This window comes from Diabrotica undecimpunctata, chromosome 4, assembly GCF_040954645.1.
Source record: "Diabrotica undecimpunctata isolate CICGRU chromosome 4, icDiaUnde3, whole genome shotgun sequence".
NCBI classification, from domain to species: domain Eukaryota; kingdom Metazoa; phylum Arthropoda; class Insecta; order Coleoptera; family Chrysomelidae; genus Diabrotica; species Diabrotica undecimpunctata.
This window is the reverse complement of record NC_092806.1, coordinates 162,623,952-162,645,237: the sequence shown is the minus strand read 5'-3', so window position 1 is coordinate 162,645,237 and position 21,286 is coordinate 162,623,952. Positions and strand designations below refer to the sequence as shown.

The following is a 21,286-nucleotide window of genomic DNA, read 5'->3' as shown; positions in this document are numbered from 1 at the left end:
TGCTATTCGTACTATGCTATGCTCTGCCATTCTACTAATGTGTTCGTTCCATTCCTGTTTCCGTTTTGTCACCCATCCATTTATGTCTTCTATATTGCATGCTCTTCTTATGTTTTCACTTCTTACCTGATATTCGTCGAAGTATTTTCATCTCTGTTGTTTGTAGTGGTCGTCTCGTTTTAGATGTGTCAGGTCGTGTCTCTGCCGTGTATGTTAATATAGGTCTAATTGCTGCTTTATAGATTCTTGTTTATGTAGTCTTGTCTTAGGTGTTTGTTCTTCCAGATTATGCCATTAAGGGATCCCGTGGCTTTACTTGCTTTTAAGCTTTGTTGTCGTACTTCTTCTTCAACATCCCCGTAACTAGTTATATCTATTCCCAGATATCTAAACCTTGCTCCCTTTTTTTATTTTCCCATCAATTTCGATTTTACATCATAGACAAGATATGTGTTAATCTTCGGAGCTCGTCTTCTGTCTCGGCGATAAAAATTTATTATTTAGATAAAACGCAAATTAATGAAGGTCAGTCTGTAGGAAGAATTTGGAAAGATGAAAATATAATAACTGGTTAAGAATCATTTGTACAAGGACATTAAACTGGTCTAAAGGAACCAACCGCTAAGGGTCTCATTTATACTTATACCCATATTGGTAGTGTAAATTGATTTCTCACGGAGAGTTTACTTTTGTTTGAATCAAAGAAAACCTGTGACTATCATGAAGAAATGAACAACGGAGATCTTAGGCGAGTTATCACTTCAGAATAGTTGAACTTTTACCAATTATGCAATGGAAGAAAAATGAAATTCCGACGTGTTTCATATCTTATTGGATTTGTTTTGCTGTGAATGTTAATATAGATAGTCTTCACTTTTAGTTACTTTATAGTCCTCCTCCGCTAACACAGTTCTGTATCATTAGTGTGATTACCAGTTGTTTAAGATAATAAATTTATGTCAGCTCTATATTTGCTAACTTAGTAGTATAACATACGAAATCAATAATAAAGGCGGTACTAATAGTATCATCCCACCAGGTGTATTATACCGTACTCTTATTTTAATTCGTTATTATAACGACAGCGGCACTGGTTGGATACTAATTGATTTTTAAGTACTTCCTTTTTATTTTTAGATCTGATTTGACACATTTTGTAGAAAAGGTACATCCTTATGATTCACCAAGAATTTATTGGACGTGAGCATTTTGAAGGTTTGGCCTGTACATTTTTTGTTTTTGTAGCAGTTGAATTTATAAAGTAATAAATTCTTAGATAGAAGTAACGCATTATTTTTAATTTTTATTATTACTTGTCATTTTTAGATTTAATTTGTAAAGTTTGAAAAGAACGGATAAGAAATCATCTGACATTTCATTATGTTTCAAGAGAATTTAAATAAACCAACATACAAAGTCAAACAATATTTATTTTAAAGCAATTTAGTCACCAATACATAAAAATTGAAGAAACAAATTCTTGAAGCAACAAATTAAAACTATTATTTGTTTTAAAGTCTTCTTCTTCTTCTTTCTTCTTGTCTGTAGGTTTTAAACGTGTTTCTCCTTCAATATTAGCCTCCTAAATTGTTTGAATTATCGCACCATCTTTTTCTTGCTCTGCCAATACTTCTCCGTCCATTTGGTGATTTATCTCGTGCGATTCGTACTATTCTATCCTCTGAAGGGTTCTTCATGAGGTATTTCATCCAGGATGGTTTGCAATTGTTCGTAGAATGCCTCTCGTTCCTCCTTAGGTTTGCAGTCCTCGGGGCTATAGATAGATATGACATTTAGTTTTTGGTAGTCCATTGTGATGTTCATATGTATTATTCTTTCGGAGATACAACGGCAGTTATTTGTGTTATTTTTAAATTTTTGATGGACAAGTATACCTACACCTGCTCGTGCTCGATCTTCTTTCTGTACTCCACTGCATACTAGAAAATATTGGTTATAATCTCTTTGGCCTTTTCTTCTTGGTTTCTTGAATTGCACAAATGTCATTATGTTTTTATTTATCAGTTCGTCTATTATCTCTTGGTCTTTGTTGTTGAAAGAAGTAATGGTCCATGTTGCTAATTTGATTGTGTGCTTATTTTCCTTCTCGTTTACCTTTTATTTGCGTGGTTCGTCATCTTAGGTTCCGTCTGGTTCCGAGGCTATATACCGGTTCTTTGAGCCTTGTTTTCTTTTACAATGGGTAGGATGCTAACTTGGCCCATCAACTCTCGTCTTTTATCCGGGCTTGGAACCGGCTGTGGGTATGAACGCGGCTTCTGAGCTACTCAATTCGCCCAGTCTTCGCGCTCATAACCTCTAGGCAGAGTTTACAAACTGGTGTTTCATTGATTTGCTTGTTCAGTGGTAATTTTAAGGTAGCATTTCATCCGCTTTGTAATAAAGTTGAATGCTCGCCAATGACAATGACAAAATAAGGAACGTTTTTTCTGTCCCTCCTGGAGCATCAAGGAAGTAAATTCGACCAGATCTATTGTTCACAGATCTATTGATTTAATTGCGAAAAATTTGTACGAACTATTTCGGCCAATGCTTTAGTGTTGAACTGTTGTTCTTTTTGTAACTGTTGTTCTCTTTATCCTAGAGTCACAAACAAAATGAACAACATATTGGTTTACTGACAAATATTAATGGTACGTTCAGAAATTTTTTCATGAAGAAATATCAAACTAAATAAAAAATCTATGTCTTATACTAAACTGAAATAACGAAATAAAATAAAAAAAGCAATTGACAGTCCAAACATTTTAATAATTTGAATTTTAATGCTTCTATACATTTTTGTTTAAAATTATCTCGGCTACATTTTTTATTTGAAACATTTTTTTCTTCGTTGTACAGATTCTTGATAAATCGTTTTTTTGTGTTTTTACCCCCTTGCGACGTGGGTTTTAGCGGTAACCCTGGGGATAAAAGTGGTAAACTCTATGCATCTTTTTGGGGTTCCAAAATTAATATTCTCGGCAAAATTCAGCTTGTTCGTCTGATTTTTAGGGGTTAACTCTGTGACGACTGGACTAAATAGGGCACATTTCTACAGATTTAGAGCAAAAACTGAAAGATTGGACACAAGCTCTTAAAGAAAAAAGCCTCAAAGGTGGAGCAGAAAAACAAAGAGTATTATGTTGACATGATGGAATTATTATTAAGAATGATTTAGAGGATAAAATGATTAAATGATTCTAAAAAAATAGAGAAAAACCAGAAACAAAACCTTTAAGGGACGCTTCTTCATTCAGTGTACTAATCACATATTACAGTCAATTTTTGTTTTTAGAAGGTGCTGATTTCTTCTCCACTTTCATCAATTTTCGATCTCTTCTATGGAAGAACTATCCAAATGAATAATTTTAGAAAGAATTCTTAATCAAGTCATAAGTACTTCTTTTTTGTTACCTGACTTGATGTTTTTAAATCTACTATTGATTTCATTTTTCGCACCTATTCTAATGTCTTTTAAAGGTCTCTATATCAAACATATTCACCCATACTTTATTACCATTTTTTAAAAAAGATAGACTTACAAAATCAAAAAGCTTATTACGAAAAATTAAAATAAAATGTCCAAAGTGATATTTTAATGATATGCAAACTATTCAACCCTTCGAATTTTTGTAACCAAGTGTCTTTGTTCATATTGTATAAAAATCACAAATCTTAATTATATTAATGCTTCACTGATATGTTGATAAAATTTATTCAAAAATATCTAGTATACATTTGTTTGCTATAACCCAGATCGATTAATTGTTTTGCCAAAGCTTGAAGCATCGGCCAAGGTCCCGATAGCAAATTTAACGATTCTGGACCTGGTGGAAAAAGATGATCTCTCAGCATATCTTTTGAAACGAACCCTTTGCCGAATCGCCAGTCTAAAATAAAATGTGTGATAAGTGATAAAATAAGTTGGAATTGGATAAGAAAAAATTACCAGGAGGAGGCTCTTCTAGTGTGTGCCAGATTTTTAACCGGCCGCCCTCCATTTTTTTAGCCATGTCGTTTAATTCTTCTTTGCAAATAATGTCTGCTTCCGTTTTGGAAGCATATATTAGAGTACAGTATATGTGGTCTTCAGGGTCGATGATTATTGTCCTCAACATTTGTATTACAGGGGTAATTCCAATTCCACCTGTAGAAATATTAATCATTAGAGGTCGTAAGATGTAATTTTGACAAATTGAATTGCTTTACTCACAAAAAAAAAATCGGTTGCCTGTAAAGTCGGTTTTACGGGCGAAGATTTTACGTGACAACGTCTTTTTCTCGGTAGAATATTTATTGATATGAATATTATTAAATTGCACAATAGGAACAAGGAATTGAATGAAAATAAGAATTGCACAAATTTTAACTATAGAAATATATTTTGTTTACTAAAACATTGTACATGTAAACTTAAACTTAACTAATTTTTATTTGAGTGATTTTGTTGAGGATAGGACGATGATAGGAGAAATATGAAATGAAAGGAAGTGTTTCTGCTGTAATGTGTCTTGAACGCCAAGAACGCTCGAGAAAGACAGAGACCAGTGATGTTCCGTGGAGCTTATCCAATATCGGGAGATGCCTTCGGCAAAATTCGGTAGATTTCGGTAGATCATATGCAATGACGTAAATTATATATATATATATATATATATATATATATATATATATATATATATATATATATATATATATATTGTTGTACTTTTGAATGTCCATAAGCAATAAAACCGATATACAAATTTTATTACTTAAATAAAAATTAAAATTATTGATATTTCATAAAGACACGGGCATATGAATTTTCAAACATCCTGTATAAGACAAAATATGTATTTTAAGTTGTTCGAAGAATTGTTCATTAGGCCTCAGAGACAAGACTTTCAAATATTATCGATAAGAAATTTAAATAAGTCGGTGATTGTGGAATGGTTTTACCCGGAATAAAAGTGTATATAGAAAGTTTTGAACAATAGACCGGGATTTGCGGTGGTTTTCTCCCCGAAAGATTATATCGGTAAAAGTTTATTAACAAAAGACATTGAATTGAGAAACAGGTATCGTTTGTAGCTATTAGTAAGAAATATTTGTAAAACAGATAGATTTAGTTAGAATAATTAAAGAAGTTTGTTTTCTGGAATAACCCGAATGACGTTTTATAGAGAGAGTTGGGTGGTAAGGATATACGTCACAAGAGGTGGATGATTTTTATTGGTCAATTTTTGAATGCAAGGAGGTTGATTTTGGCTATGAGATAGGAGAGAGAAAAAAAAGTTAGTTAGTCAGTTTTCGTCGTCCAAGAAGGAAGGAGCTTTGTGATTTGTGTTTGTTTGAAGTCCCGAAGACGTAATTTACCGGGTGTGTTTATTTGCGGTGTAAAAGCTGACCAGTGTGAGGAACGGGGTACAGAGAGATAGAAAACCAAAGGGCCTAAGAATATTAATAGCAGACGAAGCCGGAAACATTTGGAGATACAAGGACAGATAGGAGAAAGGTGTACGTCATCTGGACCACAATAGGAGCAGAAGCAGAGAAAGGATTTTTTTGTTGTGGCGTGGCCATAGAATTGCAACGGCAGAGAAGGAAAGGTCAGTCAAATTTCATTAGAGCCGGAGTGTGATTTTCATTTATTAATTAAATAAATTGAATAAATAATAGAGACAGTTAATTTTGCGATCACTTAAAAAAAAAAGGAATTATAAAAAGAGCTTAGTTATAACACATATTAAAAATCAATGTAAAATAACATTTGGGTCCATGATAGAAAACAACTTCTCATATATTTAAAGTTAGTATATTGCAAATATTACAGGATTGATTGTTATGTAAAATTTCATTAAAATAAAGGACATCTTACATATAGTTCAGTTGAAATTCTATGTATTTTATTCAGGTCATATTACCTATCCCGATTAGGACGCCAATTGGAAAATATTTTGAATCCACGATCAAAGGTAAATCGTACAATTTAAATAGCATAACAAAATGGCCCCCAACGTGTAAAGCTTTGAAAAATATTTCTAGTTGGCAAATTTGAAAGGATAGGAGTAGACGAGCAGATATTTGAAAGTTTATATGCCGGGGATAAAGTGAAATATTATGTAAAAATTGAGGACATAAAGATTATATATTTTTTTTAAGATACAATTTACCATAATTGATTTATTCGTGATATTGACAATTTATAGGTTACCATAATTGATTTATTTGTGTGATATTTAAATTTGATAATTTTACCATACTTGAATGATTTGATTGATTTTGACATTTGATATTTTACCATTTGATTTATTTGTGGGATATTGAAATTTGATACTCGTACTCAAGAGTTATTACATTTGAACAGGAAAAGTCCCGTTTGTTGCAACAGACCAGTAGAATTTTATATTTGGCGGGGAAATTATTGCACAAATTTCAAAGTTTCATATTTGGCGGGGATAAATAATCTAACGAACATGTCGACCACAAGGAGTCAAAGCAAAACGCAAGAAAGGAAAGAGGATAAGATAGAAGAGGAAACAATTATTGATGAAGGATCGGATAATGAAGGAAATGCTACAATAATGGAGGAAAGAAAAGAAACAGGGATGTTAGAAAAATTATTAGCTATGATGCAAATACAGACACAACAAATACAAGAATCGTCACAAAAAATGGATAAAAATCAACTGGAAACAAAACACATAATGGATGAATCACAACAAAGAACGGAACAAAAATTGGACAATTTGGAAGAAAACCAAAGAAAAATGGAACAAAAAATGGAAACGCGTATGGACAAATATGAAAACGAAATAAAAGTCTGTTTAGAAAGAAGTAGGGAAGAAACAGAGAGGAAAATAGAATTGCAGAGAGAAGAAATCGAAACTAAAATGAAGGATATTCAGAGTATGCAAAAAAGGGAATTAGAACAGATAGAAATAAAATTTGAAAATGCGCTACAAGAAGACCGGAAAGAAACGGAAAGGAGATTTAAACAAATTGCAGAGATGGAGATAAGAGGAGTAGAAAGAAAGGAAGTCATTGTACATAGCACAGAAGACGTAAAAGTACGATTTGGCGGGGATATAAGGAAAATACACCCAGTGCCTTTTATAAATAACCTAAAGGAAAAAGTCAAATACATAGGACCGTTTGCAACAGCAAAGGAAACCATCAGAAACCATCTCACAGAAGAGGCAAATCTTTGGTTTGTCAGCAAGGAAGAAGAATTGGACAATTGGCAAGATTTTGAGAGAAGATTCTTAAATTATTTCGGGGGAAAAATCCAGCAACTACAAGTAAATAAAGAGTTACAAAATGGAAAATACCATGAGAGGATGGGCGTATCAGAAAAGATGTACGCATTACAACTCTATAATAATGCAAAACATTTGCAATATAATTATTCATCAGAACAATTGGTCGAGTTGATATCGCGACATTTTGAAGATACCTTGGAAGACCACATAAATCTCCAAAATTACAAGGACATTGACAGCTTATGTCAATTTTTGCAAATGAGAGAATCACGTAGGCATGAAAGAAGAGAAAGAAGACCGCAAGAAAATTATAGACAAAGAGAAAACCAAGAATATAGAGATAGAGGTCAAAATTTTAGAAGAGATTATACAAGACGAGAATTCATACCTAGACGGGGATATGAAAATAGACCGAACGGAAGAGAGAATTATGAACCCAGAACCCAGAGATGGAATGAAAACAGGGATCGGGAAAATCAGAGTAGAAATAACCGCCCATACCAAGGAAACAGATACAATAACCCACGGAATGAACAGGAATCTCGCGGTAATCGATACGGGAATGATAGACCAAAAGAGAACAGAAGAGAAATAAATAATATGCAAAGAGAAGAAAATGAATATGAGAGAGAAGATGACGGGAGAGAAAACACAGAAGAACAACAGGCGTGTTTTCAAGAAGGCGCTCACTAAAAACGAAGAAACAAACAGGAATTTTTTGTCACCCCAAGGAATTTATTAAACTGGCAGGAAACAATGAAAAGAGAAATGGAGTTAATTTAAAATTTGTGGATGGATTTATAAATGAGAAACCAATTAAAATTATGATAGACACAGGCTCTGAAATAACACTGGTCAACAGAAAATTAATCGAAGAAGTAAATTTAACAAGTCTAATTTATAAAATACCTAGGGTGAATTTAGTGGGCGCAAATAAACGGACATTGGCAACAATAAATGAAGGTATACGAGTAATGGTACGATTGAAAAAAAATATGTATGCACTTCAATGTGTAATAATGCCGAATATGTCACATGACATGATTGTAGGCGTTGACGAATTAACGGAAAAACATGTAGTGATCGACTTCAAAACCAATACGATGAAAATAACCAAGGAAAAAGAAGAAGAACAGGATAAGCAACAAGAGAAACAAATTACGGACGAATCAGAGAAAGAACAAACGGTGGAAATGAACCTGGCGACGAAGAAAGGAAAAGGAAGAAAGAGGGGAAAAGGTCTGAAAAAGATCAAAGAAAAAAAAACCTGGGATTCCTCAAAAGATGAGACGAGCTCAGGAGAAGAAGATGGAAAAATTTTGACAAGAAATAAAAGCAAAACTTGGGATTCCTCAAAAGAAGAGACGAGCCCAACAAAAAAAAAAACAAAGGAAAATGAAGAGGACACAATGGAGACAGTGGTGTTTGAAGAAGACACGGAGTACACGGTGAATATGTGCGAAAAATTTGATGGGAGAGACAAAAAATTGATATGTGGAGAAGGCAAAGAAAATGATTTGCGTATAATTTTAAGAGACTATGAAACGCTGATAAATGAGGAAAACCGAGTGGCCACAAAATACGAGCACTCATTTGAGGTGAAAAACTTGAGAAATTTTCGATCGAAGACTTATCCAATTCCTTATAAGTATCGGCAAGAAGTAAAGCAAGAAATCAAAAAAATGTTGGAAGATCAAATCATTGAGAGATGTGACTCACCCTATATTAACCCAATTGTGATAGTGAAGAAGAGCAGTGGAGAGTTAAGACTCTGTTTAGATGCCCGAAATATCAACCAACACACAGTATCACAATATGAATCACCGTTAAATATCGAGGCCATTTTTGGAAGGATCACGGGATCACATATTTTCTCAAAAATTGATCTAAAGCATAGTTTTTGGTTAATACCTTTGGCTGAAAAGTGTAGAAACTACACTGCCTTTTCAATTGATGGTATAGTATACCGATTTAAGGTAGTTCCGTTTGGATTACAAAGCGCCTGTGCAGCACTTGTACGAGCTTTGCATACCATTTTGAATCACCATGAAGAGTTCATCGTCCATTACATCGACGATTTATTAATTTTTTCACAAGATATGCAGAGTCATGTGGAACATATCAAAATAATTTTGAAAGAATTGGACACAGCGGGATTAAAACTAAACATTGAAAAATGTCAATTTTTTCAAAAGGAAGTGATTTATTTGGGTTTCAAACTTGACACCGAAACTGTAAGTCTAGCCGAGGACAGAGTAAAGCTCATCGACGAATACCCAAGACCAACAAATCTAAAAACATTGCGAGGGTTTCTCGGTACGATAAATTATTTCAAGAAATTAATTCCCGATTTAAGCCAAAAAGAAATTCCTTTAATAAAATTGTTAAAGAAAGGGACAAAATGGAATTGGAAAGAAGAACAGGAGGAAGCTTTCAAAATATTGAAACAAGAATTTGCTAAAGGAACAAAAATATATCACCCTATTTACAATTTGCCGTTTATACTCCGTACGGATGCGTCGATACAGAAATTTGCAGGAGTGTTGTCGCAAATACAAAACGGCCAAGAGGTTCCGATATGTTTTATATCTCGAGTGACTAAAACACATGAGAGAAAATACAGTGTCACCGAGTTGGAATTCGCCAGTGTACTATTTTGCGTAAACAAATTAAGGTTTTACTTATTGGGAGCTAAATTCACCATCGAAACGGATCATGCAGCATTGATACACATCATGAAGAATCGATTGGTAAATAACAGAATACACAGAGGCATTCTGCTCTTACAAGAGTATGATTTCCAATTTCGATACATCAAAGGGAAAGACAACATAATAGCTGACGCTTTAACACGGGACGAAGATACAGGAAAAAAGGAGACAATTACATTACATGTGGGATTGAATATACTGACACAAGACGAAGGGATATTTTCGTTAAATGAGATAAGGACCGACCAGGAAGGCCTAGAAGAAAGAGAAAAGAGAAGAGCAGAGCTAGAAAACGAGATATTTTTTAAGAGAATAGACGGAAAGGAATTATATTTAGTGACACCGACATTGGCAGAAAGAATCATCAAGAAACTACACGAGGAAAATGGACATATTGGCAGTAGAAAGGTATGGCTTGTATTTAGGGAAAACTACATCAGTCGACAAGATTACCGCATTGCAAAAGAGATCACACAGAAATGCGAAGTATGCCAGAAATACAAGAGCAGGAATTTTAAAAACGAAAATATTGCAAAGAGCATTGTATCCCGGAACAACCTGGACATTATAGCCATCGACATGTTAAGCGATCTAATTGTGACCACGCAAAGGAACAAGCATATTCTGGTGATGGTGGATGTGTTCTCAAAATACGTAAAATTATATAGTTGCCGCACCACAAAAGGGGAAGAAATATTGAGAAAAATAGACAATTTCATCGCTACGGTAGGAACCCCAAGAAAAATTTTACTAGACAATGCAACGTACTTTCGAAATGATCGTTTCAAGGGACAGCTTAGAGAACGGGGAATCGAGACGAACTTTGTAAGCATCAGGCATCCCCAAAGTAATCCTTCTGAGCGATTTATACAAGAGGTAACGAAATTTCTTCGTATTGCAACGGATGGTCAACATCGGCGATGGGACAGAAAATTGGGAGAAATAGAGATGTACCTAAATTCCATGCCAAGTACAGTAACGAAAGAAACACCAGAATACATCATGAAAGGCGTCATGCCGATAAGACCGTGGGAAGATCCAGAACAAAGAGAGTATCGACAGGTTATAGAAACCGTTCAGAGGAGATTAAGAAGAAGCAATGAGAAATACATCCAGAGACAGGGTCATAATAGGAAACGAAGACCAGTAACTTTCCAAAAGGGTGACAAAGTAATGGTAAGAGCATTAAGAGTGTCAAATCTTCAGACCGGTATTTGCGCAAAATTGATGCCTGTTTTCGAAGGGCCATACATAGTAAACAACGAAGATGGAGTAAACAGCTATGAGTTGAAACATATGGATTCTGAAAAGATCAGAGGTATTTATAATATCCATGATGTATATAAATATCACGAATGAAGATTTAAATTTGTATAAAGTAGATAGTAGGATAGGATAATACGTAGCATAAGTACAGATAGCATACAGGAAGTGCGTTTATTTTGCCTCGAGAAAATTTAGTTGCATAAATTGATAAATTTTATCGATTACAAAGGCGGGGATTTGTTGTACTTTTGAATGTCCATAAGCAATAAAACCGATATACAAATTTTATTACTTAAATAAAAATTAAAATTATTGATATTTCATAAAGACACGGGCATATGAATTTTCAAACATCCTGTATAAGACAAAATATGTATTTTAAGTTGTTCGAAGAATTGTTCATTAGGCCTCAGAGACAAGACTTTCAAATATTAACGATAAGAAATTTAAATAAGTCGGTGATTGTGGAATGGTTTTACCCGGAATAAAAGTGTATATAGAAAGTTTTGAACAATAGACCGGGATTTGCGGTGGTTTTCTCCCCGAAAGATTATATCGGTAAAAGTTTATTAACAAAAGACATTGAATTGAGAAACAGGTATCGTTTGTAGCTATTAGTAAGAAATATTTGTAAAACAGATAGATTTAGTTAGAATAATTAAAGAAGTTTGTTTTCTGGAATAACCCGAATGACGTTTTATAGAGAGAGTTGGGTGGTAAGGATATACGTCACAAGAGGTGGATGATTTTTATTGGTCAATTTTTGAATGCAAGGAGGTTGATTTTGGCTATGAGATAGGAGAGAGAAAAAAAAGTTAGTTAGTCAGTTTTCGTCGTCCAAGAAGGAAGGAGCTTTGTGATTTGTGTTTGTTTGAAGTCCCGAAGACGTAATTTACCGGGTGTGTTTATTTGCGGTGTAAAAGCTGACCAGTGTGAGGAACGGGGTACAGAGAGATAGAAAACCAAAGGGCCTAAGAATATTAATAGCAGACGAAGCCGGAAACATTTGGAGATACAAGGACAGATAGGAGAAAGGTGTACGTCATCTGGACCACAATAGGAGCAGAAGCAGAGAAAGGATTTTTTTGTTGTGGCGTGGCCATAGAATTGCAACGGCAGAGAAGGAAAGGTCAGTCAAATTTCATTAGAGCCGGAGTGTGATTTTCATTTATTAATTAAATAAATTGAATAAATAATAGAGACAGTTAATTTTGCGATCACTTAAAAAAAAAAGGAATTATAAAAAGAGCTTAGTTATAACACATATTAAAAATCAATGTAAAATAACATTTGGGTCCATGATAGAAAACAACTTCTCATATATTTAAAGTTAGTATATTGCAAATATTACAGGATTGATTGTTATGTAAAATTTCATTAAAATAAAGGACATCTTACATATAGTTCAGTTGAAATTCTATGTATTTTATTCAGGTCATATTACCTATCCCGATTAGGACGCCAATTGGAAAATATTTTGAATCCACGATCAAAGGTAAATCGTACAATTTAAATAGCATAACAATATATATATATATATATATATATATATATATATATATATATATATATATATATATATATATATATATATATTTAATACAGTGCGTCCAATTAAGTGAACACCATAATGGAATTTTTTTTTAGTTTTATGACCTAAAACCTAAAATCAATCATCAATTAAATTTTTTGAGCCATATACACGAGGTTTGTCAAAAAATATAAGTTTTAGATCATTCAGAACTTTTTAGAAAGAATAACTTTTTCCATAAAACTAAAAATAGAAAAGTTTCCCATTATGGTGGCGACTTAATGGTTCAAAAGTTAAAGACCTTAAATAATTATGCTGAACTAATTATTAGAAATAACCATAATTCATTGAATTTTGTTTAATAAATAAAGAATCAAATTATTGGGACCAAATGCTCACATCAGCTATTATGATACAAATAAGGTTTAATAATATTTTGAGAAATAGTTATAGGTCATAATATTTACAGAAAGTTAAAACGTTCTGGTTCAAATAGATGTAACAACCATTATCTGCTAATGGATTAAGTCGACAGTCAAAGAAAACCGACAGCACACATACCGTCATTTAGCTAATAATTTATCACTTGATACTTGAGATTCTTTGAGAATTGAAGAGACGTGTGTGAATGATTATGATTACGGAATGATGTTTATACAATATGTTATTATTAGGTATAAAATTACGAACTTAAATCTCGGGGTATATCAAATGAATTTTAATACAAACGTATTAAAAATACCAAGTATTAGGTTACACTGAAAAGTTTTTTGATGGTAACAGAAATAAAAAGATAAAGTGTATTATCCGAATTTATTTTCAACTCATTGTGATATTTGTTTTAAAATTAGGTAGATTCAAGGGGCAGTTCGGTAGATCGGTAGATAGGAATCAAATTCAGTAGATCTACCGAAAAATCGGTAGACGGAACAACACTGACAGAGACACAAGCACGGAAGCACGCACCGATTAAACGCGCCTAATTCTCTAGTGCTGCGCGCGCAGCGGACCGATCATGTTTGAGTGGGAGAGAGACGCAAGGCATTCGCCGGTCCGGCGGGCCTCTCTCTCGTTCGGTGACTCACTGTAACAGACGTGAGCGGGCGTTACACTTTTTCATGAATGACTCCGAGCCACAACCTAATTTAAGACGTTGTCACGTCAAAAGAAAGGTGGAAAGGGATTTTCTTTAAATGATTGATATATTTTATTCCAGAAATGCAACAATAATAAATTGATATAAGAAATGCACAGCAGGAAACGCATTAAAGCGTTTGATGTAACAATGATGCATTGAAATATTCAAGAAAGATTTATTGGTCACTTATGACTTTCTCCTAGACTATCTAGAGGAAATTATGTTTTCAATTATTTAAAAATTAAAAAATTAATGCTGGGAAAAGAAAAAGTTACATTTAGAAGTAATCATTCTTACTCGACTGATACAACGCTTACGGATGTGGCCTTGGACACAGCTAGTAATTGATGATCATTCATTAGACGAAGTGTCGTTTTAACTTTCTAGAGTATCATACAAGTTTTGATAAATATCTCACACAGAACATTGAGGCATAAGACCAGAAACGGTACACTTCACAATTGTGAAGACAGAGATAAAGATTTACCATTATGATCAGCAAGCTCTAATGAAAAAGAATCACACTTTAAGATAATAGGTAGAAGACATTGAAAAAGTATGGTACAAACTAAGTTGCTAGCGAGACAGGAAATTAGGAATCCAATTAAACGCTAGAATAGAAACCACCACGGATTTGTATTGACAGGAAATTCAATAGTGATGGTTTAATAGTCATCCCATGACAAGGCTGGGTGAAATCAAGACATCATCAAAAAATAAACTAAAATGAAAAATCAGCATCATCGAAAACTTTTGTGAAACGATAGAGACACCTTAAAAATAAAGCAGCAATAGAAAAAAATAAATACAGAAGTAAAAAGGAAATAATATTACATGGATGAGAAAATAATATACAAACAAAATATTCGGACACTAAAAATTCCTTACCTACAATAAATCCAAGTTTTTTGGTGTCTACTACAGCTGTCCCACTTTTATGTGTTATATAGAGTCTACCTCCTCCCTTATAAATAACTTTACCAGAAGGATTAGATACTTTAATTACATCGCCAATTTTCAGACTCTCCAAATACTGTGACATTTTACCACCAGCTGGATATTTCGGATCTTCGTTTTTAAAATAAATCTAAGAAAAATAAATGGGTCACTGAAATATTTGTTGCTTATAGTGATAGAGATGCAAGAACTGGGTAACTCGTTTTTGCAAATGTAAGAACTAGTCAACAACAAGGACCATATATAAATTTTAGTAATTTTTGTGCATTATAGAAAGTGATAAAATGCACTACCACCTCGACTTTACGCTCTAACTCTTCTAACGCCTCTAACAAATGCACTTTTTGTTTATGGCACTTTTATATTAGAATAATATCAATAAAGTTCCAATAAAATAACATCAATTGTTGAAAAAAATGGACCACTTGGGATGTACGAAATATTTGAGTACAACTTTCTATTATTTTGTACGATTATGATCCACCGAATTTAAAATATAATTTCCTTGTTACGTTTGAGAATGACCATACAGTCTTCTCTGCAAGAAACTGATTAAAGTAAGTACAGCAAAAAACTACTAATAATAGGGTTCGACCAAATGAATAATTGGATAAAAAAGAAAACAAAAGAAAACTCCCCGTTTGTATAATATTTAGAAAGTTAAAATTTTGAGATACCTAATCCACGCACCAAGATGGCGATATACTCCGCTTTACCTTTATCATAAATTCAGCATATCCTCTTGTAGAACAAATTGATGTTGGGGTATAAGTTCTTGAAACAGTTTCTCCTCCAATATTGGCATAAAACGAACAGTGTTGTCCACACGAATGGCCTAAAATAATCGTTCTAATTCACAATCTTTTAAACAAGCTGAAAACTTATATTCGTAAATATAAAGCAAGATGAAATATCCAGAACCAACAAGTAGAGTAATAGTTTAGGTTAGGTTAGGTTAGGTTAGGTTAGGTCACTTTAAAAAATGGATAATAATAGAACATCTAGTAGAACCCTCAGTGGAACTAATATGGAACATCAGGCAGTGGAAACACCAAAGAAGAGGGGAATAGACAAAGTAAAAAGATATATTCAGTTTGGATAACTGGAGAGAGGAGCAGACCAGGAAAGAGATGTTTGGACGCGGATGCTGGAGGAGGTTAGGACCTGACTTAAATGTGACGACACAAGAAGAGAGGGAGTGGTCAATGCCAGAAAAACAACTCGTTCAATAACAAACTACAAAAGAATATAAGAGAAAAGTTTGTGAAAAGGAAGAAAATGAGATCACGCAGAATCTGTATAATAAAAACTAATACCTAATACCATGTCATCTTCGGGTAGCTTAAAAGTAAAAATCCTTACATTATGATTCGCATTAACTTTTTTATGTAATGTCAAGTTATATCTTATCTTCGGATCTACCAATAATCTTTTTACTGAATCTAAAAAGTAAGATATATGTAGTTGGTTTTTGGTTTGAAAGGTATTAAACCTAGATGGAGCCTGGTAACTTTAGTTTGATATTTGGTAAGGTCTTTATTAGATGTCATCTATTTTTACTAATTGTTGAAGTTTGGCAGGCTGTAGAAATAATAATATCATGTTTTTAGTTAAGACAAAGAATTAGAAAAAAAAAATGAAGTATATTTCACTGTTTTTCATAGGTAAAAGTCGTAACGAATACTAATAAAAATACTAAATATATCTTTCGTATGTTTTATAAGAAAGCACATTACTTTTAAAGATCAAATTTAATAGAATATTTTTTAATTGAACAGGAAAATCTTTAGAGTCGGAATGAAAAAATATAGTGAATAAGGACATTCTTTTAACTTATTATACGATAAGGATATTTTTTAATTTGAAAATAAAGCCATAGATCATTATCTTATTAATAATATGATAATGCTATCCCAGCACTGGAAATCACAACGAAGAGTTAAAAATGTTCAAGAATCTGCGAATATTGTGAGCAAGTGGAAAAATCGGTTGCAGAATTAGGTTACAGCAGACAAAATATTGTTTATATTTCTTACAGATTCGCTTAAAGACATAATATGTGATTATAGTCAACAATTTTCTAAGGAATGTTCCTCACAAAAACAAAAGTTCATTTTGAACAATTATTAAGTTTTAATCTGGATGTGGCACCTAAACTATGAGAGGTAGAATTGTAATATAAATTATATAAAACTGTGAATACCAAAAATGTGAAAAAGCTTATGGTCTAGAAAAAGTTATGCAAACCAAAATTGATACAAAACTCCAAACTGTTTTCTGTTATACAAATGTGGATTATTATTCATTGTCTATATTAATAAAACATCCTACACTTTCATACTCGAATAATTTCTGCACAAATCACTAAATTTTCTCAATTTTCTACATAACATCGTAAATATTCATATAAATAATATTTTGACAAAAACTGACAATTTGATAGTTTTTTTGGCAGTTGGTTGTCAAAAATTTCATTTATTGATTATTTACTGATTTTTTAATTTACTGATTTTCATGTAAAAATATTTTCTTGTGGCATGTTTCAAACTGATAATGGTGGTATGTAGATGATCTTGGACATCAACTACAAAGAAGTAACTCACTACCATTTCTGGTAGTTCAGTCAGAACACATCATAATATAAATATAAAAGATAGGAGTTTACAGTTGGTAAATCCCAGTTTGCAACCTTGAAATGAAAGACTTCCATGGAATACGAAGAAATGTTCAAGATTGCTTTTAGTCAATTTTAACAAACAGAAGAAAAGATGTTTAAACAAAACAGAAATTTGAGAAGAACTATGAAGTACTTTCGGAACGGAACACCCACTGGTTCCTTATCTCAAAAGATAACCCAGGGCCTTGTCCTCGACAGAGATAATAGCCATAGGAGAAACGTGGACCCAATAAACCGTGCACGAAATAACAATGTGAGCATCGTCTGCCTGCCCCCCTCACTTAAGTCACAAAATGCAGCACTTGGACGCTGCCACAATTAAACAACAACAGTTTCAAAAGGACAGATTTATACCCACCGAACAAACATGTTTTTAGTGATCAGGACTTCCCTATTCACATCGCGGACTCTGCAAATCTACTTCCAGAAGGAGGTCCATCCCAAGCTGAACCACAACTATTCTGTAGCGGTTCTGGGCAAGGTATTCATCAGCCCAGAAGACATAGTCTTGCTTCCACGACTACCCGTAAGGACCACTCTAAGCCAGACAGAATTTGCAAAGCGGATTTAACCACATACACACTCTATAAAGCAAAACTAAATAAGAATATTGCTGGAAAAATCAGCATCTGTAGCCCAGAAACAGTTGTACACAACAATGCGATCTAATTCAAGCCGAAATCTTATAAACGCTAAAAACAAGAAAAATACTTAAAGAAATAGGAAAATAACGACAGAGAGAAACGTTTTAGGTGGAGGTATGGATAAAGGAGTCCTAACAGCAAAAGGAAAACCACCCAAAGTGAAATCCAAATCAAACCAAAATAAAGAGAAAAATATTATGTTAGTGAAACAAACGATGAAGAAGATGATAAAATTTCTCTCCACGACAGTAGCGACGACATGGACGATGATACAAAATGCCTTCTTTGTGGATGTTTGTATTCTTCTGATAAAGAGGGGAGCAATGGAGAAAATGTTGCCGATGGGCTCATGAGGATTGTGGAGCAGATGAAAATAATTTTTTGCTAAAAATCGCTAAAATTTAATAGTACCTAATCAAAGTTTTATTGTGTAATTGTATTGCTCTTTTTTGTAATTTAAAAATAACATCGGATTGGTCAACTGTACTAGAACCCCAAAAAGGAAGGCCATATAGAAGATGAGACTCGAACAAACAAAAATATGTTATTTTGGAAGATGCTAAATTGATTTCCTTTGAAACAGATCTTATTGCATAGCAGGCTAAGGCTAATTTTTTACTTAACAAATCGATATGAAGGGACCATTTAAGGTTGCTGTCTATTAAAATACCAAGATATTTTACAGAATCAACGATACTAATCTATCTGTTATTAAGAAGCAAGAGTTGAAGAGCTGCATTATAGGATAACGCTACTGTCTTATCTACGTTAAAAGAGAGTAAATTAGAGTCGGACCAGGTTTTTATTTTAAGTAGATCAGAAGTTATAATTGCATGAAGAGTTGCAATTTTAGAGTTCCTCCAATTAATACTGGTATCAACAAAAAGAAAAAATTTTCCATCGATTTTTAAGTTGTTTAAGTTAGTTAAGTTGTTTAAGTGATGTCATTTATAAAGATAGCAAAAAGTAAAGGATCCAATACTGAACCTTGTGGTACTCCACATATAATGTTTTTGTGACTTGTGACAAATATCATTTGCTCTAACTAGTTGCTTTCTATTCCTTAAGTAAGATTGGAACCAATTCAAAATAGGTCTATAGTTGTGAAGAGGAATAATAATGGCTGTCTTTAGGAACTCTGGAAATATACCTTTTCAAAGGAATCGTTAATTAGTGAGACCAGGACTTCCAACACATTTTTTGGGAGACTTAAAAAGTTTTTTATGGATATTCCATCAGAATTACAGGAAGATTTGCTTTTGATACCACTGATTATTTGAATCAGTTCAGATTTATCAACTGGTCTTATAAAGAATGAATTCGAGACCTTTTTTGAATAGGGGAGATAGGATATAGGATCTTGTTATGGCAAAATAATTGATGTTATTTTCTACTCACATTAACGTTAACTATTCATTTAAATTTTCAGGGTTTGGAAGAGAAAATGTTTGAGCTGTGTTAGTTTTGTTTTGAATATCGTTTATTATGGACCAAGTTTCTCTTGCAACATTTTTAGAGCTTCCCAGACGATTCTAATAGTATATTTTTTTAGCTGTTTTCATAAGTTTTAGATATGTTCCTCTCTACTTGGAGATATATTCAGTGACAAAGACTTTGGTAGTAAATTTCTTGATGTACAGTAGTGAACGCATTTATGATGTTTTGACTTAATTGTAATTAAAGGAAATGCCTCATTGAAAATACAGACAAGCCTATTTTAACAAATCACTGAAATTATAGTCCACGTCCATAGAGGGAAAGTCGGATAGTCAAGCAAAAATTTTGGAATTTACGAAAGTTTTGAGCGGAAAAAATCCTACCTAAACGTTGGGTTTCGAGTTTTTTGGTAAGAGTGTTAAACTTGGTATATACTGCTTCATGATCACAATATAATCAATTATGGTAGATGTTGTTTTAGTAATTCTTGTAGGAGAATAACCGTGCATTGTGAAACCATCCGTTTAAAGCGTTCTACAATATAAGATTACCGCAACTATATCAGAATATTATTTTTAAATTTAATTGCAAATTTCTTGTTTGCAAAATATACGTACCTATATAATCTTCATCTTGGCAATGCCAAATTATATCTGTCATTTCATGAAATGAAATTTGAAGAATGGATAAATTGCTGACCTTCCCGTCAACGTCGCATTCAATTTCACAACAATTGTCAATGGCTTGATAAAAACAACTAATGCATATATTTTTCTTTTAAGGTTAGAATTCAAACGAGACTTAATATTGTACTAAATTTGAAAAACTTTTAAAAATCAGTAAGCACGATATTATCCCTTATAACATAAAAATTGTGGAATACCCGTTCTTGTTTTAACGAAAATTCGAGTTTATTTGATGTTTTTCCTTAATAAATTCAACACAAGTCTCCCCCTTTTATCATGGTTTACTTGATTTATTTCATCATGCTTCTCCCACATTTAAAATTGTAATTGAGGAAGTCGGAACTTGGTGTTTTTCCTGCGATGAAATCCCGGAAACGCCATTTCCTGCAAACTCACGGAAAAATAAAGACGATGGAAAATCGCCGTCGCCGCAGCGAAATGAGAGAACGGCTTTCGTTTGGCGAAAGAAGCCCTTTCCGCAGTAATATGGCGGGATAATACAGTGCATATTATACAAAACATAATATTATTGTTTCTTAAAACCTTAAAACTCTGAGTTTCTCGTTATCTTTGGAGATCATTTTGTTTTTCGATTCGATATAAATCGTCTTATTATGAAGATTTATTCCATACTGATTGTTTTTATTTACACAAAGCCCGGAACTAAATGTTATGCAAAAATATTAATGTCTTAACGTACTAAGCCGTTAATTATTATTATTCTCTAATACTACAGAGCCATCGAGAAAAATTGTAAAAGACCAAAGTTGGTGGCATTCCCAAATTAAACCGCAATAAATTGTAATAAAATTTACATTTTTTTTTTCGATTTCCAATGCGAAAATGGTTTCAGAACCATGTTAAACTCTAGACCTAGTACAAATGATAAATAATTCTTAAATGATTGGGGTCTTACGATAAATCGATTAATTTTTATTAATACTTTGTTTTATGGAACATTTTGTTTTGAAAGTAATCTAAAATTAAGCCAA

General features: G+C 33.0%; 1 protein-coding gene across 3 annotated transcripts; it reads right to left on the bottom strand.

Moving 5' to 3' along the window:
* Positions 1-3,690: 3,690 nt before the first annotated feature.
* On the bottom strand, positions 3,691-17,332 carry LOC140438555 (NADH-cytochrome b5 reductase 2-like). Of its 3 annotated transcripts, none has more exons than XM_072528213.1 (6): positions 17,192-17,332; positions 16,167-16,292; positions 15,567-15,685; positions 14,782-14,980; positions 3,953-4,150; positions 3,691-3,893 (listed from the first exon to the last, which is right to left on the bottom strand). In XM_072528213.1, exons 1-6 carry the CDS (start codon positions 17,241-17,243, stop codon positions 3,721-3,723), a joined length of 867 nt encoding a protein of 288 aa, XP_072384314.1. In that variant the 5' UTR covers positions 17,244-17,332; the 3' UTR covers positions 3,691-3,720. The 3 variants fall into 3 exon arrangements, with proteins under 3 accessions (XP_072384314.1, XP_072384315.1, XP_072384316.1); XM_072528214.1 differs by having other exon boundaries at positions 3,694-3,893; positions 17,182-17,299; XM_072528215.1 differs by having other exon boundaries at positions 3,694-3,893; positions 17,098-17,193.
* Between the last annotated feature and the right edge of the window lie 3,954 nt (positions 17,333-21,286).